This window comes from Mycteria americana, chromosome 6, assembly GCF_035582795.1.
Source record: "Mycteria americana isolate JAX WOST 10 ecotype Jacksonville Zoo and Gardens chromosome 6, USCA_MyAme_1.0, whole genome shotgun sequence".
NCBI lineage: Eukaryota > Metazoa > Chordata > Aves > Ciconiiformes > Ciconiidae > Mycteria > Mycteria americana.
In genome coordinates this window covers 17,526,999-17,550,182 of record NC_134370.1, presented here as the reverse complement: position 1 = coordinate 17,550,182, position 23,184 = coordinate 17,526,999, and the positions used below count along the sequence as shown (strand labels likewise).

At 36.7% G+C, this 23,184-nt stretch overlaps 1 protein-coding gene across 1 annotated transcript in view; it reads right to left on the bottom strand.

Annotated features, from left to right (window-relative positions):
• The window catches only part of LOC142410907 (adhesion G protein-coupled receptor A3-like), a 294,504-nt gene that overhangs the window by 221,805 nt on the left and 49,515 nt on the right, over nucleotides 1–23,184 (bottom strand). The window contains exon 2 of the mRNA XM_075504087.1: nucleotides 21,886–21,957. Within this exon, the coding sequence (XP_075360202.1) occupies nucleotides 21,886–21,957 (72 nt within the window). The remainder of the gene's footprint in view (nucleotides 1–21,885; nucleotides 21,958–23,184) is intronic.

Sequence of the window (23,184 nt, the reverse complement as noted above, 5' to 3'; positions counted from 1 at the left end):
CCATTTTCTCTGGTGCAGGTTATACTCCAGTTCTACTACAGTCTGTTGAATTTCAAAGGTGGAGACATCTCTTTAAGGGCAGGCATAATGGGGATGTATCTCACAAGCTGGGTAATGTTGACGTCTCCCATCCTGTTACTTTATTTTTGCTGGAAAGGTGAAAGAGCTTTCTGCTGCTCTTTTTCTTGTCATTTTCTTCCATGGTCCAAATGACCCAATTGACTTCTCAGGGGTTCCGTTATTTTTCTCTTTGCCAAAAAGCTATCAGCACCTGGTAAAAAGCACTGGCTTCAGACAGAAGACTGGCAGGCATAAGCAAACCCTCAGCAAACTACCCAAGCTTGTATCGGGGACTGAGGGAGGACTGAGTTACATGTCATTAGACCTCTGGCATAGTTTTGCAAAGGAAAAGCTTTGCAATGAAGCAAATAACTATGTAAGGATTGCCCTGCAGAGGGATTACAGTTTTTAACTTGATTTTTCCCCCCCAAGACACTCCTAAACTCTTTTTTCCAATGCAATACTATCCGTGCATTGGCCAGATCCCCCCTTCAGTGCCCTGCAAAGCATACCAGAAGCGTATGATTTTTGAGCAATGTGAATTACTTCCTCCTCCTCCTCTGCTGTGTGGAGCGTGTGACTCTGCAGTATTCGCCACTCATTCTAGGGATGAGGAACACAAAACAAACGTCTAAACGCAGGTTTCCAGCAGCGTCCTAAGCCAGGCCTAGCCAGCCCGCTCAAGTAACACCACATGCCTGTGGTTTAAGCAGATTCAGAGCAATGAATTTTTCTCCTTTTTCAGCAGCTCTTTGGTACCCTCCCTTCTCACTGTGTTAGTATCCCCATCACTCAGTCACAGGTCTCATACTCCATTTCTCCTGCTCCTATTTTTATCTTCTCTTTTACCTTTTCCGCTAATCCCTTTAAAAGCAGAGGCCTTCGTCAGAGTGCTTTAAGTCTTAATAACAATATTACCATCTATGAAGATCACCTTCATCTCCAGTTCAGTTGCGCACACGTGGTTCCCTGATATTGGTTAATGTGCCAGTTGGCTTAGTGCTGTGACACTTCAGTGCAGATGAGAAGCTCAAAAGGAATTGCTCGGCGCTACATCCAGGACAGGTAAATCCCTGACAAAATAGGCAGCCTTCCTATACACTAATTTCTAATTCTGTCTAGCTTCCTGTTATAATAAATCCAATGGTAGTGTCCCTAAAATATTTAGCGTTCTCTGTTTGACTTTCATTCCCCAGAATTATTTGGCAAGAAAAGTCTCTATATGCCAAGATAATTATCTCACTATTGGCTTCAGGAAGACAGAATATTTTTGTAACGAATGACCACATCTGTACCATGTCAGGCTTAGTTAGAGATTAATAATGTGTACTACTATTCTGCCTACAAATTTTCATGCTCACAATATCTAACAGCTACATTAAGAGTGACAGATTAGACCATATACTTACAATAAATGCCAGTCACAAAAGCATGCAACTTAGCTGGTAGCAGCAGCAAACTTCTGGGAAGACAGGCAAAATGTAAATTTGATCAATGTAAGTTTATTCAATTATACTGCTCGAACTTTGACTCAGTATAAGCTTACTTTGTTATATATTCATGTAATTATAGCTTGTTTTATTATTAAGTATTCCATAGGATTATACAAAATTTATTCATATGCTTATGCCCACATCTAACGTGCGCAAGGACAATCAAGTTGACAACTATACTGAAGGACACCATAACAGTAAGAGCAATTCCCATTACACCACCTGGATTTCAGGGAAAAAGAAAAGATGATATTTGATACTTTTCAGTATCAGGTATTTCATACATCCCCATGAGGAAAATTTCCAGGTTTCTTATGATGACATTCTACAGCCTACAGCCATAGCGACCCTTAAAACATTATTTCCTAAAAATCTTTTAACAAGTAAAATCAACATGAAAAGACAGATAAATCTATAGTACAATTGTCATTTTTAAAATCATCTTATGCTTAATATTTCTTAATTCATTCTGCTAAGATCAGGGGCACTGCTGTCATCATCTAGTCTGACTTCCTTATAACAAAATAATTATTTTAGCAATTGATTCTTATATTGCTAAGCTCAAATAGATCATTCACAACTCTGAAACTGAAGCTTTTTTAATACCACAAGACACTCTCTGACATATGACAATCTTTTATTTTGCTTTTCTTTAGGGTTTTTTTCCTAATTTTTATAAAATTTATTTTTTTTTTTCCTGATTGTGTAGGTTCAAAGGTTTACTGCATTTGCAAAATGTACCTGTTTTTTAAGTGACAATACGATATTAGCTTTTCAGGTAAGAAATTTCTTTTTTTATTAAATGTTTTGTATTGAGTTCATTGCACAACTTCTGATATTCATTTATAAGCACACTAAACCACTGATATAATTCCATCATCATGTACAATGACTTGGTAATCAGAATTCTCATACTCCAGTCCCCACTTAATGAAGCTACAATTTTTTCCACCAATACGTTTCATTCACATACACTACTGTTAATTATAGTCCAGAGCCTGGTACGTATCTTTGAACTCCTTTCCCTTATTTTCTTTATGCACACAAATCCAGCAAGTTACTGCAAGAGTGACTTTTACCAGGAATTTCCACAGTGTTTATATATGATACACACACATATAAAATGTACCAAGTGAAAGTTGTTAGATCATTGATTTCATTGTTTAATATAAATCTTTGCACAAATGTAACATATATTGTTTAAAAGCTTGCATCTGAGCCAAATGAAAACAGATCATTATTGAACTGTGCAAGACCACATCTGAAACACAGGGACAAATCTCTGCCAGATTTCAAGTCTGAATATTTCAAATCTGAACATAAAAGTGTTGAGGGAGGAGAGGGGAGTGGATAAAAATCTCAATTTTGCATAATTTCTTTAAATCTTGGCCAAAACACTTTTGCATTTGTCCTCAGAAAGAACCCAGCTGCTTTTTAATGAATCTCTGTAAGAAGTTAACCCCTGGCTTAACCTAAAATGAACCAACAATCCAAAGATCTGATGAAACTATTCGCACTAGAGATTAAAAATACAGAATTAGAACAAATCTGTACTAAGCTTTCAGAAGAGACTTTTGTACAGGGAAAGAGAAAAAAGATCTCAAAATTAAAGTGTTAACCTTTTAAATGTTTCGTTGGCATTTTGGAAGATTTTTAAAGGAAAGTTTTGTACAAATAATCTTTACCATTTTACATTTACCTAAAGGATGGCAACACTATTTTTAATGAGAGCATCTATTACATTCTAGGAAAGTAGCGTATACAATTCCATTGAAGTTATAAAAATAGTGCATAAAACATATTTAGAAAGAGTTCTGTGGTGCAGTAAATTAGATGGTTTTTCTCATAAAAGGAATTTATGACCCATATTCATCATGCAACCAAGCAAACCAAGAACGGGTACTCAAACTTATGACTGTTCAGACTATATTAAAAAACCAAAGCAATCCAGAAGTATGGGAGATGTGTGGAAACCGGACTGTTGAGCATTATTCTAAGCAAAAATCATGCAGATCAAATGATTCCTGATGTACTTGTTGCTGATGAAAACCGTGTTATATCAAGAACAGACTGACCTCCAGCATCATTTCAGAGAGAGGTTTGTTTAGGTTACGATAAACGATACTTCTTTGGCTCTGGTAATAGCCAATCAATTTTGTGATGACAATTGCTGATTAGCTTTTAAAAAAAACCTTTTTATAAAGGTTATCTGCCAATAATAGACAAAAGAGTCTGGAAACAGGAAGCACAAATCATCAAGGGGTGGTGTATGTATGTATACGGATATTTTCCTTACCCGAACTGTAACCTTCCTCTGCAAGGTGTGGTAAGTTCTAATCACTTCCATTGCCTCCGTCTCTGAGAGAAGAGGAGGAGGGAGCATAGAGGATAATGACCTGCAGCACTGCCTCATCTTGTGTTTCTATCAGCCCCTTCTTGCATTGCTCTCTTAACTCTTTTCTCTGATGTTGTTAGGAATAAAGCAAATAAGAAGCAAAACAGCCACCTTTGATTTAATTCTATAAAGTCAGGTAGGATAAAACTAAATGGGTACACTTAGGCAAATATACTAGTAAAAAAATAACACTTAGTAATCCCTTGTTTTCAGCAATATAATAAAATGAAATAACTATATGATTAGGAAAATACAAGCAAATAAGCCACAAAACAAAGCTTACCCATTCCCAAACTTAACATACAGAAAATGCACAGAGTAGCTGACATGCAAAAGGAGAAATGTCAGTAAAGAACAAAAAAACTGCTTTGACTTTCAGCATTCTGGGATGTAGATAGCTTGCTGGGTAATTGGCTGATTGACTGTTCCACTAACTTTCTGGGTGAGTGGTGGAGCAGGCAGGCTGCCTTCCTTCAGGCTCACCGCCGGCAAATTGGCACTGATATTATACATACATGCACATGCATTGTCTTTTCAAATTTCTTTGAATCCATGCTCATTCTGTCTCACACGGGAGCTTGAAATTTCAATGGGAAATGAAAGGTAATTGCATTTAGAACAAATATTGCCAAACTGGCAGTATTGTTCTGATCTATCTGTTCATACTTAACTAACCTGAATTTATCCTAGCAACTGACCTGAACAGTACACTCCTGTGTAGCTCTAAGTTAGAAATTCATGATGATTTGTGCTATTCTTAATGTCAGAACATCGACTTATGACCTAGAGGTAATACTAGCAAAATAATATTGCCTATAAAAGGATTGTTGTCAAAGCCAAGATCATGCAAGTTGCCCAGCTATACTACTATCTCAATATTGAAACAAGAAAAGGTACCATTTCTAGTTTTAGTTCAGCCTGTGGATTGAAGTAGGAAAGTCAGCAGCAGCTGCTCTCACAGATTACCCTTTTCACATTAGTCCATTACTGAAGTTTGACAGTAAAATCTTTAAGCCAGTATAAAAGGTTTTTTCAGTCATTCTGTGAGACTGATAATACCTTGCGTGATCCTTGCTTTTTGCTGGCTCACTTTTGCTGGCTTGCTTGCTTTTTGCTGGCTCACCACACTTCATTAGGGTTCGTTTTTCATATATCCGATATATCATCTTTTAAATTTTGTTGAACTACACAATGACTTAAATAGGTCATCAGAAAAGCTTTGGTTTCAGAAAATTTTCTTCATTTCATGGAAGTCTGACTGTGGATCACAAAGAAGTGTACATGCTGTTTACTCTTCCCAGCTATTTTATAAGTTTTAAGTTTTGTGTAAACCCAGTTAATGAAAACAGTATCCACATCTGCTTTTATATGTGACTAACTTACCAGGAAAATTGGGCAATCAATGGGATTTCTTCATAGTGTACCACCAGTTACTTCAATCGTGTACACTAAAGCAACAGATTTACAACCTCTGAAACATGCAAGCATTAAAATAAATAAATAAAAAGCACATAGCAAATGCTCTACAGTTCATTAAAAATGCTAGAGTTTTAGTCCGCTGAACTTCAACCTCACTAAGACACAAGAAATATTTAAAGAAATGAATTTGCCAGGTTCATTTAGCAAAAGAAAGTGTGGCATACCACATGTTAGCATGTTACACAAGTTGAAGAAACAACAGCAACAATGACATGCCTATACCAGCTTTTGCATATGTTGGCGTGAACCCAGAGCCCTGAAGAGTTCATGCTCTGGTTGCTGGCATATGCTCAACTTCATGTGTCCAGTATACATCCTTCATAAATTATGGTACTATATCCTTTGTAGATATCAACCAGAGTTTCACTTCCCAGCCTGCATCTATCTTTTTTCCTAAAATGCTTGCTAATGAAATGGCTGCTCAGCAGCATGCCAGCTATGTTTTCTGAAGAAACACGGGCTGTTCCTGTGAAAAAGCGTGGAGCATTAGGGAATAGCACCTCCATAACATGGAGGTGTGGAAAGCCACAAGGGCTACCGAGAGGCATTAGGCGGGCTGAAGAAATGAAACTTGGCTTAGCTCACTTATGTGAGAATTAAACCCTAATTCTTTTATTGAGGAATTGTCACTTGAAAATGTTTCACCGGATTTGTGGGGGAAATGGGCCAAAAATAAGTAAGAATATAGGACTTCATGCACACCTATAGCACTATTTAAATAATTATACAGGTATAGAATACTACACATAAAAACAAAGTACCTGTCTTGATAGGTTATTTCAACCCAATAAGAATAAGCAGACAGAGCGATATAAGAACACAAATACAATGACAAAGGACAGAACTTTTTTTTTTATGATGCTATAGGAATCACATGCCCAGGAAATGAAATTTCACCTAAAAACAGAGAACTTTGGGGAATTTTCAAAGGGGAGAGACCTGAAATGAGAAAACAAAACTTTAGGATGTGCACCCATTAGCACAGCAACTCAACACAGAGGTGGTAAGACCAGAAATTTCCTTATGTCAGTATGAATGAAAGAAGAAAGTCTGCATAAAGACCATTTCCAAACACTAAGGTGCCTTCCCATGTTCCATGTGTGTCCTCCACCCTTCTGCTAATATTTATGATTTTATGATAATATTTTTCTACTTTTGTTAAATGTTTTTCCTTTCATTGTCACTGCTTAACATAAATTAGGACAAGGCAAGTAGAAAAGTAAGAAATGGCTGAATGAAGGAGAAATTATGTCAGAGCTATTAGTTAAGATGAATTTTCTCCTCTTACAGTAAGACAGAATCTGAATACATGAGTAGATAGGTATATGAAGGGAGCAGCTGTTGTGCAATAACGTAGTCAATAAGAAAAAAATAAGTGAAATATCTCGTTTTGCTTCTGAAGAAAAAGCATTTAATTTGATTTATACAAATAAACTACAAAGCAGTCATCACAGACCACTACTCATACACCTGAATGCAAGGAAATTGGGAGAGAAGGCCTGTAACAAAAGGTCTGTATTTTACCCTCTATCTCAGTGCAGATGACAGTTTGAATAAATTAAAAAAAAAAAAAAAAAAAAGATGATCGATTTACTGAATTCTCAGTTCTAGAGAAGGCAAAAAGAAAAGAACCTCCCCTACCTATCCAGTAATGTCAGCACTCAACCTGAAAATAGGGACAACAGAAATAAAAATAGTAAGAAAAGTAGGAATCAATTCAATGTCATCAGCAGGAAGCTTTAAAGTTCCATTGGGCTTCTCTAAGTGACAATTCGGTCAGCACTGGCTGGTTACACAAGACCAGAGAAAGCAGCTTTATACAGACTTTCTAAGCCCTAAAATCCCAGTGAATTTCCCAAGGATATTTACTGCAGGTAGATGCTCCAGAGGGGTCTTCCTTGTATTCAGCTGTAAGAGAGTTTAACAACATGAACATCACTTCTGAATGTTAAACTAAGCTGAAATTGTACTTGTCTGAGTATTCAATAAACTGCATTCAAATCCGTTTTTTAGACTATAAAAAAAAGAGTACATTTTCATTACATACAAAATAAATCTTTGCAGATAACAATCTTGCTTTCAAATACATTTCAGGCTTTGTGCCCATAAATATTTTTTTTAAGGATGTATACATTTCATGGTTATTTTCATGATGTCACTAAGAGATTATCATATTTTGGGCTTGCTTAGACAAGTAAAGTGAGTATTACACCATTGTTTATAAATGGTGAACCCTACAACGAGAAAGGGATTAGTTTAAGTTAAAGGATAACAGTACTATAAAACCATATGGATAAAAATAGGCTATGAATACATTTAGATCACAGATTAGAAAAAGCAGAAATTTAAAAAGTTTAGCTATTACAGAAATAAAGATTTGGAGCAGCCTTCAAATTGTTTGTTCAAAATGTAGCTTGAAACTGTTACAGAAGGGGTTTATGCCTGGACAGGGCTTACTAGAGTTAGAAATTGCAGCTTGTGACATGAATTTTTGCACATCCAGAGCTGAATCCTCTCTGGGCATCTGCAAGGACCAGCAAAATTTTTTTGTTTCCTGCTTGATGCAGAACACGGCTTCAGGAGCTTGCCCCACTCCTCCCTTTTCGCTAAAAAAGGCTAAGAGAGGGAAGATTGCATAGTTCACACTGGCAACCTGAACTGGTCCAGTACTGACAAAATTTCAGGTGTCTGTGTTGGCATACCTTGCTGGCATACTCACGGTTAAAGTAACTGTCAGATTTGGACTGATAAGGATTTATTGGTTACGGTGGCAAAGACACATAAAAAGAAAATTTAAAAAAACCCCTGTGACACATTACAATTTCTTCTCCTCTGACACGTTATAATTTTTAGGGACATTATTTTGAACTGAAGTTTCAGTGTTCTTAATGGAGTGCTGGAGAGCAATTAATGGAGTGGCTAGTTTATGGTGTATATGATGAGAGGGAGAGTTGAACAAATTTTCTTTTTATCCCTGGAAACTCAGCCTGGCTGCAACCCATCCTGGTCTTACATTCCTAAATATTTTTGTAAGTTCACATAACTCTGTACAGTAGGAAAGCTTAATACAGTACTCAAACTTCACTCAAATGGGAGAATTGTCCCTTGTGAGGCACTTGCACTTCTCAGAAATACCTAAAAGCATTTAATCGTACAAAGGGGAAAAAAGCTATCAAATTCTCAACTTAGCTGCTGACACAGTACAGAAAACACTGTTTTGTTCTGAACACAATGTACTTTAAACTCCCATTTCAGCTGAAAAGCACGTCTTTAAGGTCTTTAAAAAAGTATTAACTTACTTTGCATTAAGAAACAAATGTGAGTATTGAACATAAAAAAATGGAAATAACACTTGGTGAAAATAACAAATGCACCATGCGTCTGGGGAACATACATTAGCTGTAAAAGTTTCTTTCATTGGCCAGTAATTATAGCATCATAGCAAAAGTGCTACAGTTATGGTTGAGAGGGTATGCTTTTTAATAAACTTGGTTTTTTCAGGTACCTAGAACTACAATATTTTTTCCTGATTTAGCATCTTTCATATTTTTTCATAGACAGAAATCAATTGATTTTAAGAGTTTCAAGCTGCCCCTTTGGCAGTTTTCTGGGTTATAAAGGCATGATAAAAACACTTTCTTTATGCTTCAACAAGTTTCTTGCATTATGCTAACTCAAGTGGCTTATTTTTAACTCAAACTGCTTATTTCTACAAGATGAAACTCACTATCATTGTGTAGAAAAATTTATCTTATTCTTTCACGTTCACAAGCAAATAAAAATACACATTTTCATTCCAGCCCAATGTTTCTCTCTGTATTCTCCTCAGCAAAACACTCTCTGAAGTAGAGCATAGAGGAATTTTGTAATTCTTTTTTTCACAGAATATGTGCATAGCTCAGACTATACAAACATCCTCTATAGCTCTCCCAGTCACTTTCCATTTCAAGAACGAGGCAATTTGTGCTAACACAAGACAGCTTATCATGTGCTAAGTCTGCATGCAATTTTCTCGTGAGAACAACCATTTTGTACCTACTTGACACACGCAGCACTACACTACACCCAACTAATCAATTCTGTCTATATTAAGAAGTGGGGAGAAAAACTGCCCACAGCTGTTATATTACATCAGCTTTCCTAACTACTTCAGACAACTCATTTTGGGGATTTGGGTTTTTTTAAACTAAATTGGCATAAAACATAGCCCTTCTTTCTATTTCTTTTCAAGCACATTCTATTTTTTTTTTATTTTCCCTTCTCAGAGATTATTGGTGAAGTACAAGTGTCAGAGAATAAGCTATGCTTTCTGCAGACATCCCCAAAAGTTTTGAGGGCAACAAGCTCCCAGGGTCACTGGGTACCCTTGGAGGATTCATGGACAAGCATGATATGAATGAGTAATAGCATGTTTTCATCAGAGACCTCACAGGCTAGGCTATAGACATGAACTTTTGGAAGAGAATAACTTACATATATAATTCTTTTTCTTTTAAGTAAGCAAATGAGAAATGTCTGTCAATTGATATCAAGTCAGAGATAGAGACAAAAAAAAGGTATCAGTAGGCCCCAGAAAACTCTCTGGGAGGGAAGGATGGAGTTTGGAGCTTTTCTTCTGATACTGACTTCTACCTGAGCACACCATGACATTGAGGCCATGTTCCTATTCAGAACTTGAGGTCTCTCACATTTTATGGCCAGATACTACCAGATGAGGCACCAAACTTTGGTCTTCTTAACCGTAAACATGCTAAAGACCCCATTGCACATGAATACAAGAAATATTATAATATTTTTTGGAGTTTGAAAACATTATTCCATCAATAGCCTACAGCTGAGGGATCAAACCCACAAAATACTGAACACAAGGACTCTGCTATCAGTTTACATCTCAGCTTACTTCGCAAGATTAGCTCAGTTATTGATCAACTGACACTAATTTTTATCAGCTTGGCTTCCCAGCATGCTGCTCTGTGACTCCATACAAACTGCCCTTAAACCACATTTCTGTTTTTCCTACTTCTCCAACCAGTCTGCCATTTCTTTATAGAAAAGATACACAGCTTGCATTAGTCCTAAGTGGTATAGTTCAGCTTTATCATTCCAAAATATTCTATTTTGTGAATACAAAACAGTCAAAACGAAATACTGACATCTACGACAAAGACGTTCCTGAAACTCTTGTGTCCCCACAAAATCTTTTTATTTTGTCATGCTAGCATTTCTAACAGAAATCTGTTTTGTCGGGGAAAAAATGCAAATAGTTACACTCAAAAGTATAGCAACGCAACCTGGCAAACCACTGATGTCTTAAATATCGTTACTGTACCCCATACATACCAGCAGTTAGCAACTTCGTGCCTAAGCTGAAACCATAGTTTCAGGCCAGAACTGGAGGAATGCAATCCCAGCAGCACATTCAGAATGGTATAAACGCCTGTCACGCCAATGAGCAGTGCCTGAGAGGGAATGCAGCGCTGGCAAGTCTTAAGTCTCATTATGAATCATGGAATTAAGAGCAAAGACATGGCCTGGTAGCCCATGTTTTTTCTATCAGAGGGGAGAAAACACCACAAGAACCAGAGAAATGAATGTGGCAGTTTAGGAGACAAACAAAAAACAGGCTTGAGGTAGAAAGAAAAGATGGGAAACATACTTGGTTCTGGACCCTTGCACTAAAACTATGGGATTGATTTTACTAATCTATTTTTCAGAGTTAATTACTGCTATTTTTAAACAGCAATGTAATATCCAAAAGGAAACATCCTCTCCTTTTAGAATTACTGGGGGTTTTTCGCATTATGGTGTAGCAGCTCTACACAAGTACACATACAGGGTATTTTCCTGTTGTCTCATTCTCTAAAATATACAGTATGTGATGTCTAATAGCCTGTATTGTGACTTTGTACTGGAAAATAACAACCGACTAGAGGAAAAAAATACCTTATCTTTCTGTCAGATTACAAGTGCCTTGATAGTTACTTCATGCTTGTTAAGACTTACAGTACATAAGCCTATTAGAAAGAGGGTAATGTAATTTTCCTTTTAACTTCTAACTCTTCTGTTTCTGATAGTCATAATAAGAATAACAATAGTTTTATAATTCCTGATATCATGCTAAATCTCTCTTTGATACTGCACACTAGGACATAATAGTTTCTGAAGTTTTGAGAGTTTGGGGAGGTTTTTTGTTTGCTTGTTTGTGGGTTGGGGGTTTTTTGGGGGGGGTTGTTAGAAAGAAAAAAGCACATACTCAGCTATTGCATTACTAAATGAGTAATTTATTGTTAGTCATAGGATGTAATCAAGAGATCCACAAAGGACCACAGAATTAGAATGAAAAGGCAATTTTTAATTAGGTTTGCCCAGTTTGACTTGTGACATTGATCCTGCACCTGAGAGGCACAGAAAGAAAAGAAAAATATAAATTTTTACAAGTAGACCTATTTGCTAGCAGGATTCTATCAATTTTTAATGACAGTATGTTAATACAAGTGTTTTATATATGGTTCCATCTTATTTGTATTCTTCCCTGTGATACTTGATTACACCAGATTTTATTACTGGAAGAATAGACCAAATTTATGTCCGGACTAAAACTGAGCCTAAAAAGCCTATCAAAAAGAGGATGACCTCAGCCACATCCCCTGCAGCCCTGCTAGCATTTGTCACAATCCTCTCAGGTATAGAGATGTGCCAGCACTGCCTCAGTCTTGTCACTAAGACAGCCTGGTCACCAAAGATGACACGTTGAGAGTCGTCTCCATCCCCGTCTAACACCCATGCACACCCTGTGCTATTCAGCCCACACCATGCTCGGATTGGCTCCATGGGACTTGGTGAGAGTCACTTCAGTTGTAGTCAAAGCTAAAAATTTTTCTGACACAGGGCAACTTTCTGCTACCAAACCTGCCTTTTCACTGCTTACAAAAAAGTGAGGTTTATATTTACTACTAAAACTGAATTTTTCTTACACATGGAGCTGCACAAAATACATCAGCTGAGCATCAAGTATCCTCTATCTGCACTCATGTTATTTGTGTCCATTAAGACTGCTTCCCAGTCAGGCTAGAAGAAATGTATCAAAAATAAATAAATTACTCAATCTACATAAGGCAGAAATGTAAAATAATTGGTATTACATAATCATTGTTGTACTTTTTCTTACCATGTCTTTTCTCTCAAGATGCATTGAGATCTTCCAGTATTACTAGATTTGGAGATATTAGGTAAGCAATACTATTTCGCAGATGAAAAACACAGAGAGGTAGAGAGAGATCAAGTGATGTGACAAAACTTGAATGAAAAATTATGGCAAAATTTAAAAGAAGAGAGTCCCTGATTTCCAATCATTTGCCTCAAATAAAAGCCTCTTCTTTCAAAAGGCTCTTCTTTAACATCACTATATATTACCTGACTGTTATGCATTTGCTACATGCTACAGCATGCATAAAATTCCCTATTTACACAAATATCTTTATGATTAAGAAGGATTAATTACCTTTATTTAAAAGATGTAGTAGCTAAAAAGCTGTATTTTTAATTGAACGCAATGCCTAAAACATAACATCTTCCAGGATCAGATGATGACAAAAGAAATCTGTCAATAAATAAATACTGTCAAGCAATAAAGCTGTCCAACTTAAACAGTCAGTTGGAAATTTATCCACTGTGCATAAGATCATTTTAGCTAAGGTGATAGGGGAAACTTCTCATTACAAAATTACATTTTATTTGTAATAAACAAATAAATAAATTTGTATTTTTGCATTATTTACAAGATATAATTCAGATGTTTTAAATGTTAATGAGGAATCCATATTTGATGCTAAAAAAAAAATCTTCAAAGTGAGGAACTGAAGATATTATGGTACTACAAGGATCATTTTTGTATAACCTTTCAGTCTGATATCAGACTCATACTAATCTCACCAATCCATGCCATTAAAATCGTAAGATATTAAAATGATTTTATAGAAATTGATTTTATGGAACTAAATTGATTTTATGAAAAAAATACCTTTTTCTGACATGCATTTAATTATTTAGCAATAATTCCTTCAAATGTTACAAACTTCATTGACAGATACATGAAGTTAGATATTTAAAGAACACATTCATTTAAGTGGACGTCTCCATATTCTGTCTTTATCAGAATAAATGTGACATTGGTGTCATTGAGTAACATGACCAAAATTATCCTAATGGCAAAGGACCAAGCACCAAAGGGAGGCCAAATCCCAGAGTACCTGGGCTGTTACCGCTGCAAAGGAAGACTGGTGGCGGCAGGTGTGGAAGGAGCCCCAGGATGGGTAAGGAATTGAGTCCTAACCCAGGGATATGGTGCAAGCCCAGACAAAAATATCTTTCAGTGGCTGACCATGGCATTCATGATCAACGAAAAAATGAGATGGCTAAGCAGCTGTGGGTACTAAGCTCTGAAAAATACAGTACCATTTACGAGCTTAACACTCATTTTCTTGGTAGAAATTGGTTCCCTCCATGCTTCAGGATGAGCCTTAAAAAACATTCATTTCACAAAAAACTATTCTAATTTTAAGTGATAAATAATTACTATCTGGCTAAATATTTTCTTCTCGCTTTCTGATCTGTCTGCTGCTTGACACATGTTCATAGCTTTTTCCCCCCTTCCTGTATTTAAGATCTTTATTTCTTGAGTATCTCCAATCCTTCAAACCTATTATTTGCAATAGAATCATAGAATGGTTTGGGTTGGAAGGGACCTTTAAAGCTCATCTAGTCCAACCCCCCTGCAATGAGCAGGGACATCTTCAGCTAGATCAGGTTGCTCAGGGCCCTGTCCAACCTGACCTTGAATGTTTCCAGGGATGGGGCATCTACCACCTCTCTGGGCAACCTGCTCCAGTGTTTCACCACCCTCATTTGTAAAAAATTTCTTCCTTATATGTAGTCTGAATCTACCCTCTCTTAGTTTAAAACCATTACCCCTTGTCGTATCGCAACAGGCCCTACTAAAAAGTTTGTCCCCATCTTTCTTATAAGCTGCCTTTAAGTATTGAAAGGCCGCAATAAGGTCTCCCCAGAGCTTTCTCTTCTCCAGGCTGAACAACACCAACTCTCTCAGCCTTTCCTCATAGGAGAGGTGCTCCATCCCTCTGATCATCTTCATGGCCCTCCTCTGGACCTGCTCGAACAGGTCCATGTCTTTCCTGTGCTGAGGGCTCCAGAGGGCATTACTCTGGTGAGACGCAGTACTCCAGGTGGGGTCTCATCAGAGCAGAGCAGAGGGGCAGAATCACCTCCCTCGACCTGCTGGCCACACTTCTTTTGATGCAGCCCACGATACGGCTTTCTGGGCTGCGAGTGCACATTGCTGGCTCGCGTCCAGCTTTTCATCCACCAGTACCCCCAAGTCCTTTTCCGCAGGGCTGCTCCCAACCTCTTAATCCCCCCAGCCTGTACCGAAACTGGGGCTTGCTCCAACCCAGGTGCAGGACCCTGCACTTGGCCTTGTTGAACCTCATGAGGTTCACATGGGCCCATTTCTCGAGTTTGTCCAGGTCCCTCTGGATGGCATCCTGTCCCGCACGTATGTCAACTGCACCACTCAGCTTGGTGTTGTCTGCAAACTTGCTGAGGGTGCACTCGATCCCACTGTCTATGTCATTGATGAAGATATTAAACAGATGTCTCCGTTCAGACAATAGATGTCTCTGGAAAAACAGTTACCTTAACTTCAGTAATTCATGAATTTTCAGAGCTTTCCTTTTTGAGCTCAATGTTTATAACTGCCTTAGTACTGAACATATTGCAGGCAAGCATACTTAACATCAATTAAAAAACTTCCAGCTGTATTAGCTGCTTCTAGAAGTGACAAAGGGAACTATGCTGCTTCACGCAAACACTAGCATCATTGTAATTAGAAAGACAATCTCTTAATCTGACACTGAAATCAAAAGGGTAACTCAATGTTCAATAAGCACCAAGAGGAATATGAACTGTTTTCAGTCTAGTTTAGAGTATGTGCACAAAGTACAGATAGTCTTGCTCCAGGAGAAAAGTCATTCCCCATGGCTATTCCCATCCGTCCTCACCTACCAGAATATGCTCAACTTCAAATAGTAATGCAGCATAATGAGGTTTTTTGTAAACAATTACAACAAGCCAACACAATAAGAAATTTAACATGAAAAATTGCTTAGATTTCCCCAGGACTCCTAGGCATATTACTAAACAAGGAAAAATAATGGTTGGAGCATTTGTATTTTTGGTCTTTGAGAATATTTAAGGTGAAATTAAACAAATAACTTGTTTGTTATCGTTATCAACTAGATTAGAGAATTTATTAAATTCTTGTGGGATTTGAAATACAACAAAAAGTGGCAAGAAAACTTTAGATGCTTGAAAGGAACTTGTACTGATTTTCCTTCCTCCATATTTCTCCAAATAAAAAAATAGATAAAACTGAACAGTTTCAATCATGCCATGACTACTTACACAACAGATATCTCTAAGAAACAGATTTTAAAATTGCCCTTTCCCTAAGTAACATCACAGCATTTCTCTAAACATGGCTATGTGGCATTTGAGATTCATTAATGAGGTCTCCAAGATTATTAATCTATTTTCTCTTAAAAGTACTTGCATGAAGTTAGGGGCACACTCCTTAGTTGCAAGCTCCTCAGGAGAAAGAAAAAAAAAAAAGAAAAGAAAAAGTTGTACCATTGGAGTCTGAAATATCATTAGTTTATAGTAACTAGTATTTTTCTATTTTTAAAACAATCCAAAAAAGAACAAGTAATTCTAAATTTAATTTATGAAGTTTCAAACTTTAAAGATGTCATACGTATGTGTTGAAAATAAAATTGTTTAACAATTTCTTTAAACATATGTCCAATGCTTCACAGTGCCTAGGAAGAACATCTCTGTTTCTTCATGTGTGTGTGTGTGTGCACACGCACGTTTCAAAAGTATAGGCAGGAAAAGAAATGAAGTGGCCAGTAATTTAAAGAACACAAATTGCATGTTTAAAGAAGCACATCAGTATATCAAAATGTAAAACCTTTATATTTTACCATTTCATCACTTGAGTTTTGCTGAAGAACATCTAAATACCATATTTTTTATACCAGCTGTTTAACAACATGTTTTTTTCCTATGGTCTAATTTGTTTTGCTTGCCTTTCCTGCCCTTTCATTCCCTCAAGTTAATGTGTTATTACTTCAATTGCACAGCACAATATATAGTTGCAGAATGTCATACTAAAATCTACTGAAAGTAGGTTTTGTGCAATCTTATCTAATAATAACTGAGGACAACATGTGACTACGTAGCACTGCCATGCAGTTGGTAACTTTATGATACAGCAACACTTAATAAAAGTACACACAATCTATGTGAGACCTGGTTGAGTAAGACTGATCTATACAGCTAAAAAAGGAAAAAAAACCCAAACCACCCAACCAAAAACCTCAATGTTAAATTCTTACAAATACTTCAGTATCATTTTTCTTTGCCTAGAAACATGTCTAGGAATATTGGGAAAATGTAACAGCAAGTTTCTGTAAAACAGTCACTGTTGAAGTATTAGTGCCTGGCATGCTTTTCTTCTGGGTCAACTGTGAAAAATATGTGTAATCTTGCTTAGTGATCTTTCATCCTGATTTCCCAAGGAAACTGCTTATGCAATCATGGTCTGTTTGTGTATGTTTATTTTTATTTGCTGGTTCCCTCCAAATAGCTTCTGAACCTGTTAAAGAGTTTCAGCCACAGGGGACAAAGGAGCAGCAGTCTCAGAGGTAATTATGCTCCTATAAACTTCATGAAAAAGTACATTTGGTTATGAAACAGAGAGAGAGAGAGACTTCATACACCCACTTCAGAAAATGCGCAAATACCAGATGAGCTGCATTAAGCACCAGGAAGCCCACAGCAGAGAAGAAGCCACAACAGATTGCCCCCAGCTAGAGGTAACATGGGGAGTTAGTGTGCCACAGGGGCTACCCAGGCAACTGGGATGCAGTGGTTGCTGTGGAGGGTAAGAAAATGAGTAGTGTGGATAATAGCTCAGATACATACTCTTTTGTGCCAGCTGACATCAGGATGAAGGAATAAGATTTAGTTTCCTAGTCTAGATCTTGACTTTGGGTCCAGCACAGCTGGCCCAGCAACCTCAGTCCTTGTCCCCAGAAACATCATGTGGACTATGGCATTTTCTAGAAAAGGTATTTAGAGGCCAAATATTCTCAAGCATAAAAAGACTTGCCACAACTGTTACTAATAATATTACTTTGCCACACACTGTTCAGAGACTGCAGTGTCTTTGGAACAGGGTCCATACCATATACTACCTAGGATTCCTAGGGTAATAGCAATGGTTAACCCCACTGCCCATAAGTTAAAAATAAGTAAATAAATAATAATCATTTAAAAAATCAAATTTAATATATTGTTCTAATTTATGGAATAATTATACCATCAAATTATAGACTTTTAATTTTTCAGTTGTTCAGGTCCTCAAAAACACTATTTTAACTAAATAAGAGCACCTGGATTGCTGACATTTACTTGAAAGGACTATCTCACTGTTTCATGGCTTTGAAAACCCACTTTGCCTTTCTTTTATGGTACCCAGAGCATATGAAAAACTTAATTTAAATGTCTACGACAACCAATGCTGTCCTGCTCAGATCAATGCATCTCCCAAGAACAATAGACACTGACTACAGACAGGGAAGGCACTGGAACTGAAACCATTACAAGCTGTCAAGTCTTTGCCCCAAGCTTCAAATCTAAACTGAACTCTCAGCCTCCTGAATATGAAGCCATCTCCACAGGGTGTATCACAGAAATGGGCTCAAGGTGCTCACTCTCATCTCTAGAATTTATGGTCTGTAGAACTCTTCTGATTAAATTCCACAAAGCTCTTCATATCTTAACAGTTTCATTACCACACTTGCTTCAAAAAAGTTTATTTAGTTTCTTACCTACACTTCTGATTTTCAGCCAAATCAAGGGAGTAGTCAAGGCCAATATAACTGAGCACCATAAAAAACCTAAGTTTACAGAAAGTTTTTACTTTCACATGGTATTTAAGGAATGATATTCACTTCTTAATGCCTCTTGCTAGTACTACAAAGTAAGCCCAGTGGCACAGAGGTGCATCATGATCCAGATGCCGTAACACATTTGTGAGTCAACCTTTCCAAACCAGCACAAGGCACTAATTCTTAGTTTCAGAAAACTCAAACTAAGTGCAGAGAGAGTGCCATCTCTACAGATCATTCGTGAGTCACTGTTCACACACATACAAAATACATAAAAAGCACCTTTTGTGAGACCGTGTTTGCCAAAGCATTTTTACAAACTGCCCGGTAAAAATACTAATATTTCATAAATGTATTTTGACCACCATTACTTATATAGTTTTTATTACAGATGTTTATTAAATATTTCATTTTAATATTAATAAAGTATTAGTAAATATAGGATTATCTTTCTATTACTAAAAGGGAAATAACTGTATCCCCAAACACATTTTTTCCTGGCTGGCTGGTTGTATCCCCTGAAAACCTAATATCAGATTTCCTTTTACAGCAGTAACACAATTTAAGACAATCTGAAATAGCAACCTTGTAATATTCATGCTATGGTTGAAAAAAATGCAGTTTTCTGAGAAGTCTGCAGAAACAAATACAAACCAGGTCCAACTATATTTTTAAAAAATTGCATTTCATGCACAATATGAGTTCTACAATAGTCTTAGCTTTAGAGACATTGATTCTGTCTTACTTTTAGAATGGACAGTTAAGGGGCAAACAACTTATGTTTCTCGGGTTTTTTTATTAAAGTTGCATAAAATGACAAGTCCTAGTTTGAGACAACTGCTCAGTGAGGTCTCTCACTTGCGTAACATGCTGTTGAGAAATCACCAGAACTTGGGAGGACTGACACTTCTGTAATCCAATTCCTGTTTTGACATGCATTGAAAAACAAAACAATAAGGGGAAAGTTGTCACTAGCTTATTGGAGTAGGGCTTCAAACCGTTCTCTGCTCAAAAAGTGGGTTTGAGCACTCCAGGATAGGAAAGAGCCAGAATATACAAGTCACTCAGTTCCACCTGAAATTTTACTGCCCCTCTAAAGTTTTCAAGTTTGGCATTGAACGATTTCATTTTCCACACAAGCTAACATTCTTCTGGGTCATGGTCTCATGGGAACCACAAAAGAATTACAGACAGGGATGATTCTTGTCTCTATGGCATTCCCATTACTAAATGTTTTGTTCTGCAGGACCACAAGGAGTGCAAAGCCAAATTAAATTAGTAACCCTTAACTCCAGCACACCTGCGTTTCTAAGCACCTGATCTTCTAAACTTATTATCTTAAAGGAAGCTGGATTTTCCTGCTACTGTACTTCATAAGATTCTCTACCTCCTCTTTCAGGCAAGGAATAACAATTCTTTTTGATCCATTTTGATGAGCCATGAACACCAACAGCAGTTGCTGTCATAGTTCTCCATTTTAAGCGCTTGAAGTACTGCTCTGAATTGGCTTGTGTGGAAAAGGCAAAGCTGGGGAAACCTTTGCCCAAGGGCTGGGAGCACTCATCCAGTTGTAGTTCATTCACACCCACTGCTTCCGCCTCTTAGTAGACTATTCCAGCTGTTGTCACCCCACCAGCTGAACCTGCACCTTTGCAGATATTGATAAGAAGTGCATGGGGCCAGAGAACAAGAGACAGAGCATCCGATTCTGATAAGAAAGTCATCACCTGAATTCTAGGCTTTGCTTCAAGGACCACTTACGGATTTTGTATTGTCATGGCCAAACAGCACCATATACAGAGGAGATGATACTCACTGATTTTATCTGTAATGTTGCAGAAAATCAATACAATAAAATTAAGAAGGTTTAGATGGTGATGATACTTGAGGCTACACACTGTTCTCAATACTGTTTGCAATGTCTCTTCAGGTTGAAGTATTTCTCTAACTAGGTAAGTAATAAAGTTTTAAAAAGTACATGCTCAGTATCATTCCCCAATGTAAATTAAACCTAAAAAAAAAAAAAAAGAAAAAACAGAGGAAGTGTTTTCCTCTGTTTCTAAACACTAATGCTTTACTTGCAGTACATTAGAATTTAATTTACTAATTTCCTTTCTTGCAATAAATTTGTAATCCTATCACCTAAATTGTTTTGTCTAAAATATTTGGAAACTTCTTTATAAACCTCATATCATTGTTACACCTAAGATTAAAACAGTAAATAATACACAACTACTCTTCATTCCATACCATTTAATATTGCCAATATTAAAGAAGTATTTGTTACATATATAACTATATGCAGAGAAAATTTAGTATTCCTTTACATAACTGTTCAGACAGTTAGCTCTGTCCTAACCCTTCAAGGTGCCTAAGAGATTCCTCCAGAATCCCTTGAAATACATTGTTTATTTTTAAATTGCAGTTAGAATATTCAAATATCTCAGTATCATACGCTTACCCACCTTATTACACAACCATGAACAGCATGCATGTCACACACATATATAGTAAAACATTAGCTAAAGTTGATTTTAATATGTAACTTTTTTGCATATGGAAACATTCATACAACATAGAATACATTCATGCATTAATGAATGTAGCAACTACTTTAAATCAACAGCTCTACATAATGAATGTATTCTGACAAAGCAATATAAAAATAATTTAGCTTAAGCTGTAGGAGATGTTTTAAAATAGGCATGATATAATTACTCATTTTACATGCACTGGCAAAGTAAGTTTCCTACAGATATAAAAAAATAGCCTTTTAGACTTGCTCACGTGATTATTCTCAAATGAGTGACCTATATATACAGAAAGCAGTGTTATTGCAGCATAGCTGTTACTGCTCATTTATTCCATCGAACTTTCAGAATGTTTTCTTCCTAACTCATTAGCGGCTCCTGAGCAGATCATATGGGAACCTCGTTCCTCTTCCCTCCTCCAAATATTGACTAGAAATACACAATCATGGAGCTTTATCAATGTCATCATCTGCTCTAGTGATAAATGTTGTCCAATTTCTTTAGAATATAATTAAAACATAGAATAGAATTAAAATTAGAATAGAATTAAAATGGAAGTATTGGAGAGCAATGAGTTAAATAACCCAAACTATATGTCAGGTACTTTAGTGTTACCATTACATATACCAGTCTTCACTGTGATAGCGTACATAGCGTAGTACAAGTCTTTGACTGCATGTTTATTTTAGTTCCAAATTGATGGCAGTGCTTTCCTGTATTTTCCACATCCATCCCCATTCACTCATTTTTATGTTGTTTCTTAGCTTGATGACTGCCTGGAAACTCTACTGTGCAATACAGTTCAGAACATCTCAACTTCATTATCTGATGTTTGTTTTTATATTTAAAATACAAAGACTTTTTAATTGAAGGTGGAACAAGGTTGATCAGTTACTCACAGTCTCTCCAGGGATCTCAGTCCGAAGAAAGAGCCATTCTTCAACCATAAGATCTTGTTGTTACTCAGAATCCTACAAGAAGTCAGGAAAGAATCTGGTTAATAGAACATGATAATTCCACTGATTAAAAACATGTAATTATAGTAAACGACTGCTCTGTAAAATACTAATCACAAAATTCTCTGCTTCATTTGCATTTCCCCATCATAGCAGTAAATAAAGATTACCATTCCCTGAAGTGCATAGCTTCTTCTTTATTAAATAAAAGCACATTCGAGAAATATGTCAACAAAGGAATTTTGGCTTCAACTTGAAAATTGTAACACTGATAAATGCCCACGCTTCACTCGTAAACTCTAAATTACCACTGGCAAAGGTACTTGTTGGGTTTCCCAGTCAGCAAAAAGGTTGATGAAGCAAGGGACACGTTAAAAACTGTTCCACTAGATTAGAGGAGAATACAGTCACTTTGCAGCAGCTGCTATAGCAGGGATATACGAAGAATACCAATAGCTGATAAATACAGAGAAAGTATTTAATTTTCTAAAGGTGAGACAAACAAAAAAAAACACCACCTGACCACAAAAACAGAGTAGTCCAAAACTGTTTTCCTGTTGCAACCTCTGCATAGTAGAAATTCAGTAATGAAGCTATGCCTGGCCCATCAAGTACCACCACCATCAAGTACACATGCAAACTGGCCCTGCATACAAGCTATTGAAAAAGTTGTCTATTCTTGCTCTTCTTGTTAAACCACTGTTGATGTCACAAGTGGCTCTTTCTAGTTTAGTGATTTTCCCTTGCTGTATTTTCCCAGCTATTTCAGAAGCAATACAATATGAACATGCACTCATTCTGAAGATGTTACCACTTAAAAACCTTACAATACACAAAAGAAATGCAATTTGGTTTAGAAGGTCAAGAAATCTTTTTTAAAACAGATCTAATGATTATGCAATGCACAGAAGAAGCACTTGTCTCTGAAAAAATCTAATTGCAACTGCTTGAGAAATGAGTTTTTGAATGTAACATTTACAATAAATTATACTTCTCTAGTGCACAAAATTCCATTTCAAAATGAGACATAGCTTGCAATAAAGATAGAAATAAAACAAATTTTCACAAGAAATTTTATGCTCTTAACTAGCAAACTTGACTTTTTGCTTTTGTAAAATTTTAAAACGATACGTTACACGAGACGGTCTTAATTTGCCTTGCTCTTAGCATTTCCCATTGTATATGAACAGTAAGTGCTTTGCCCCAGCATACACCTATTACATAAAATCTCAAGTCTAGGTG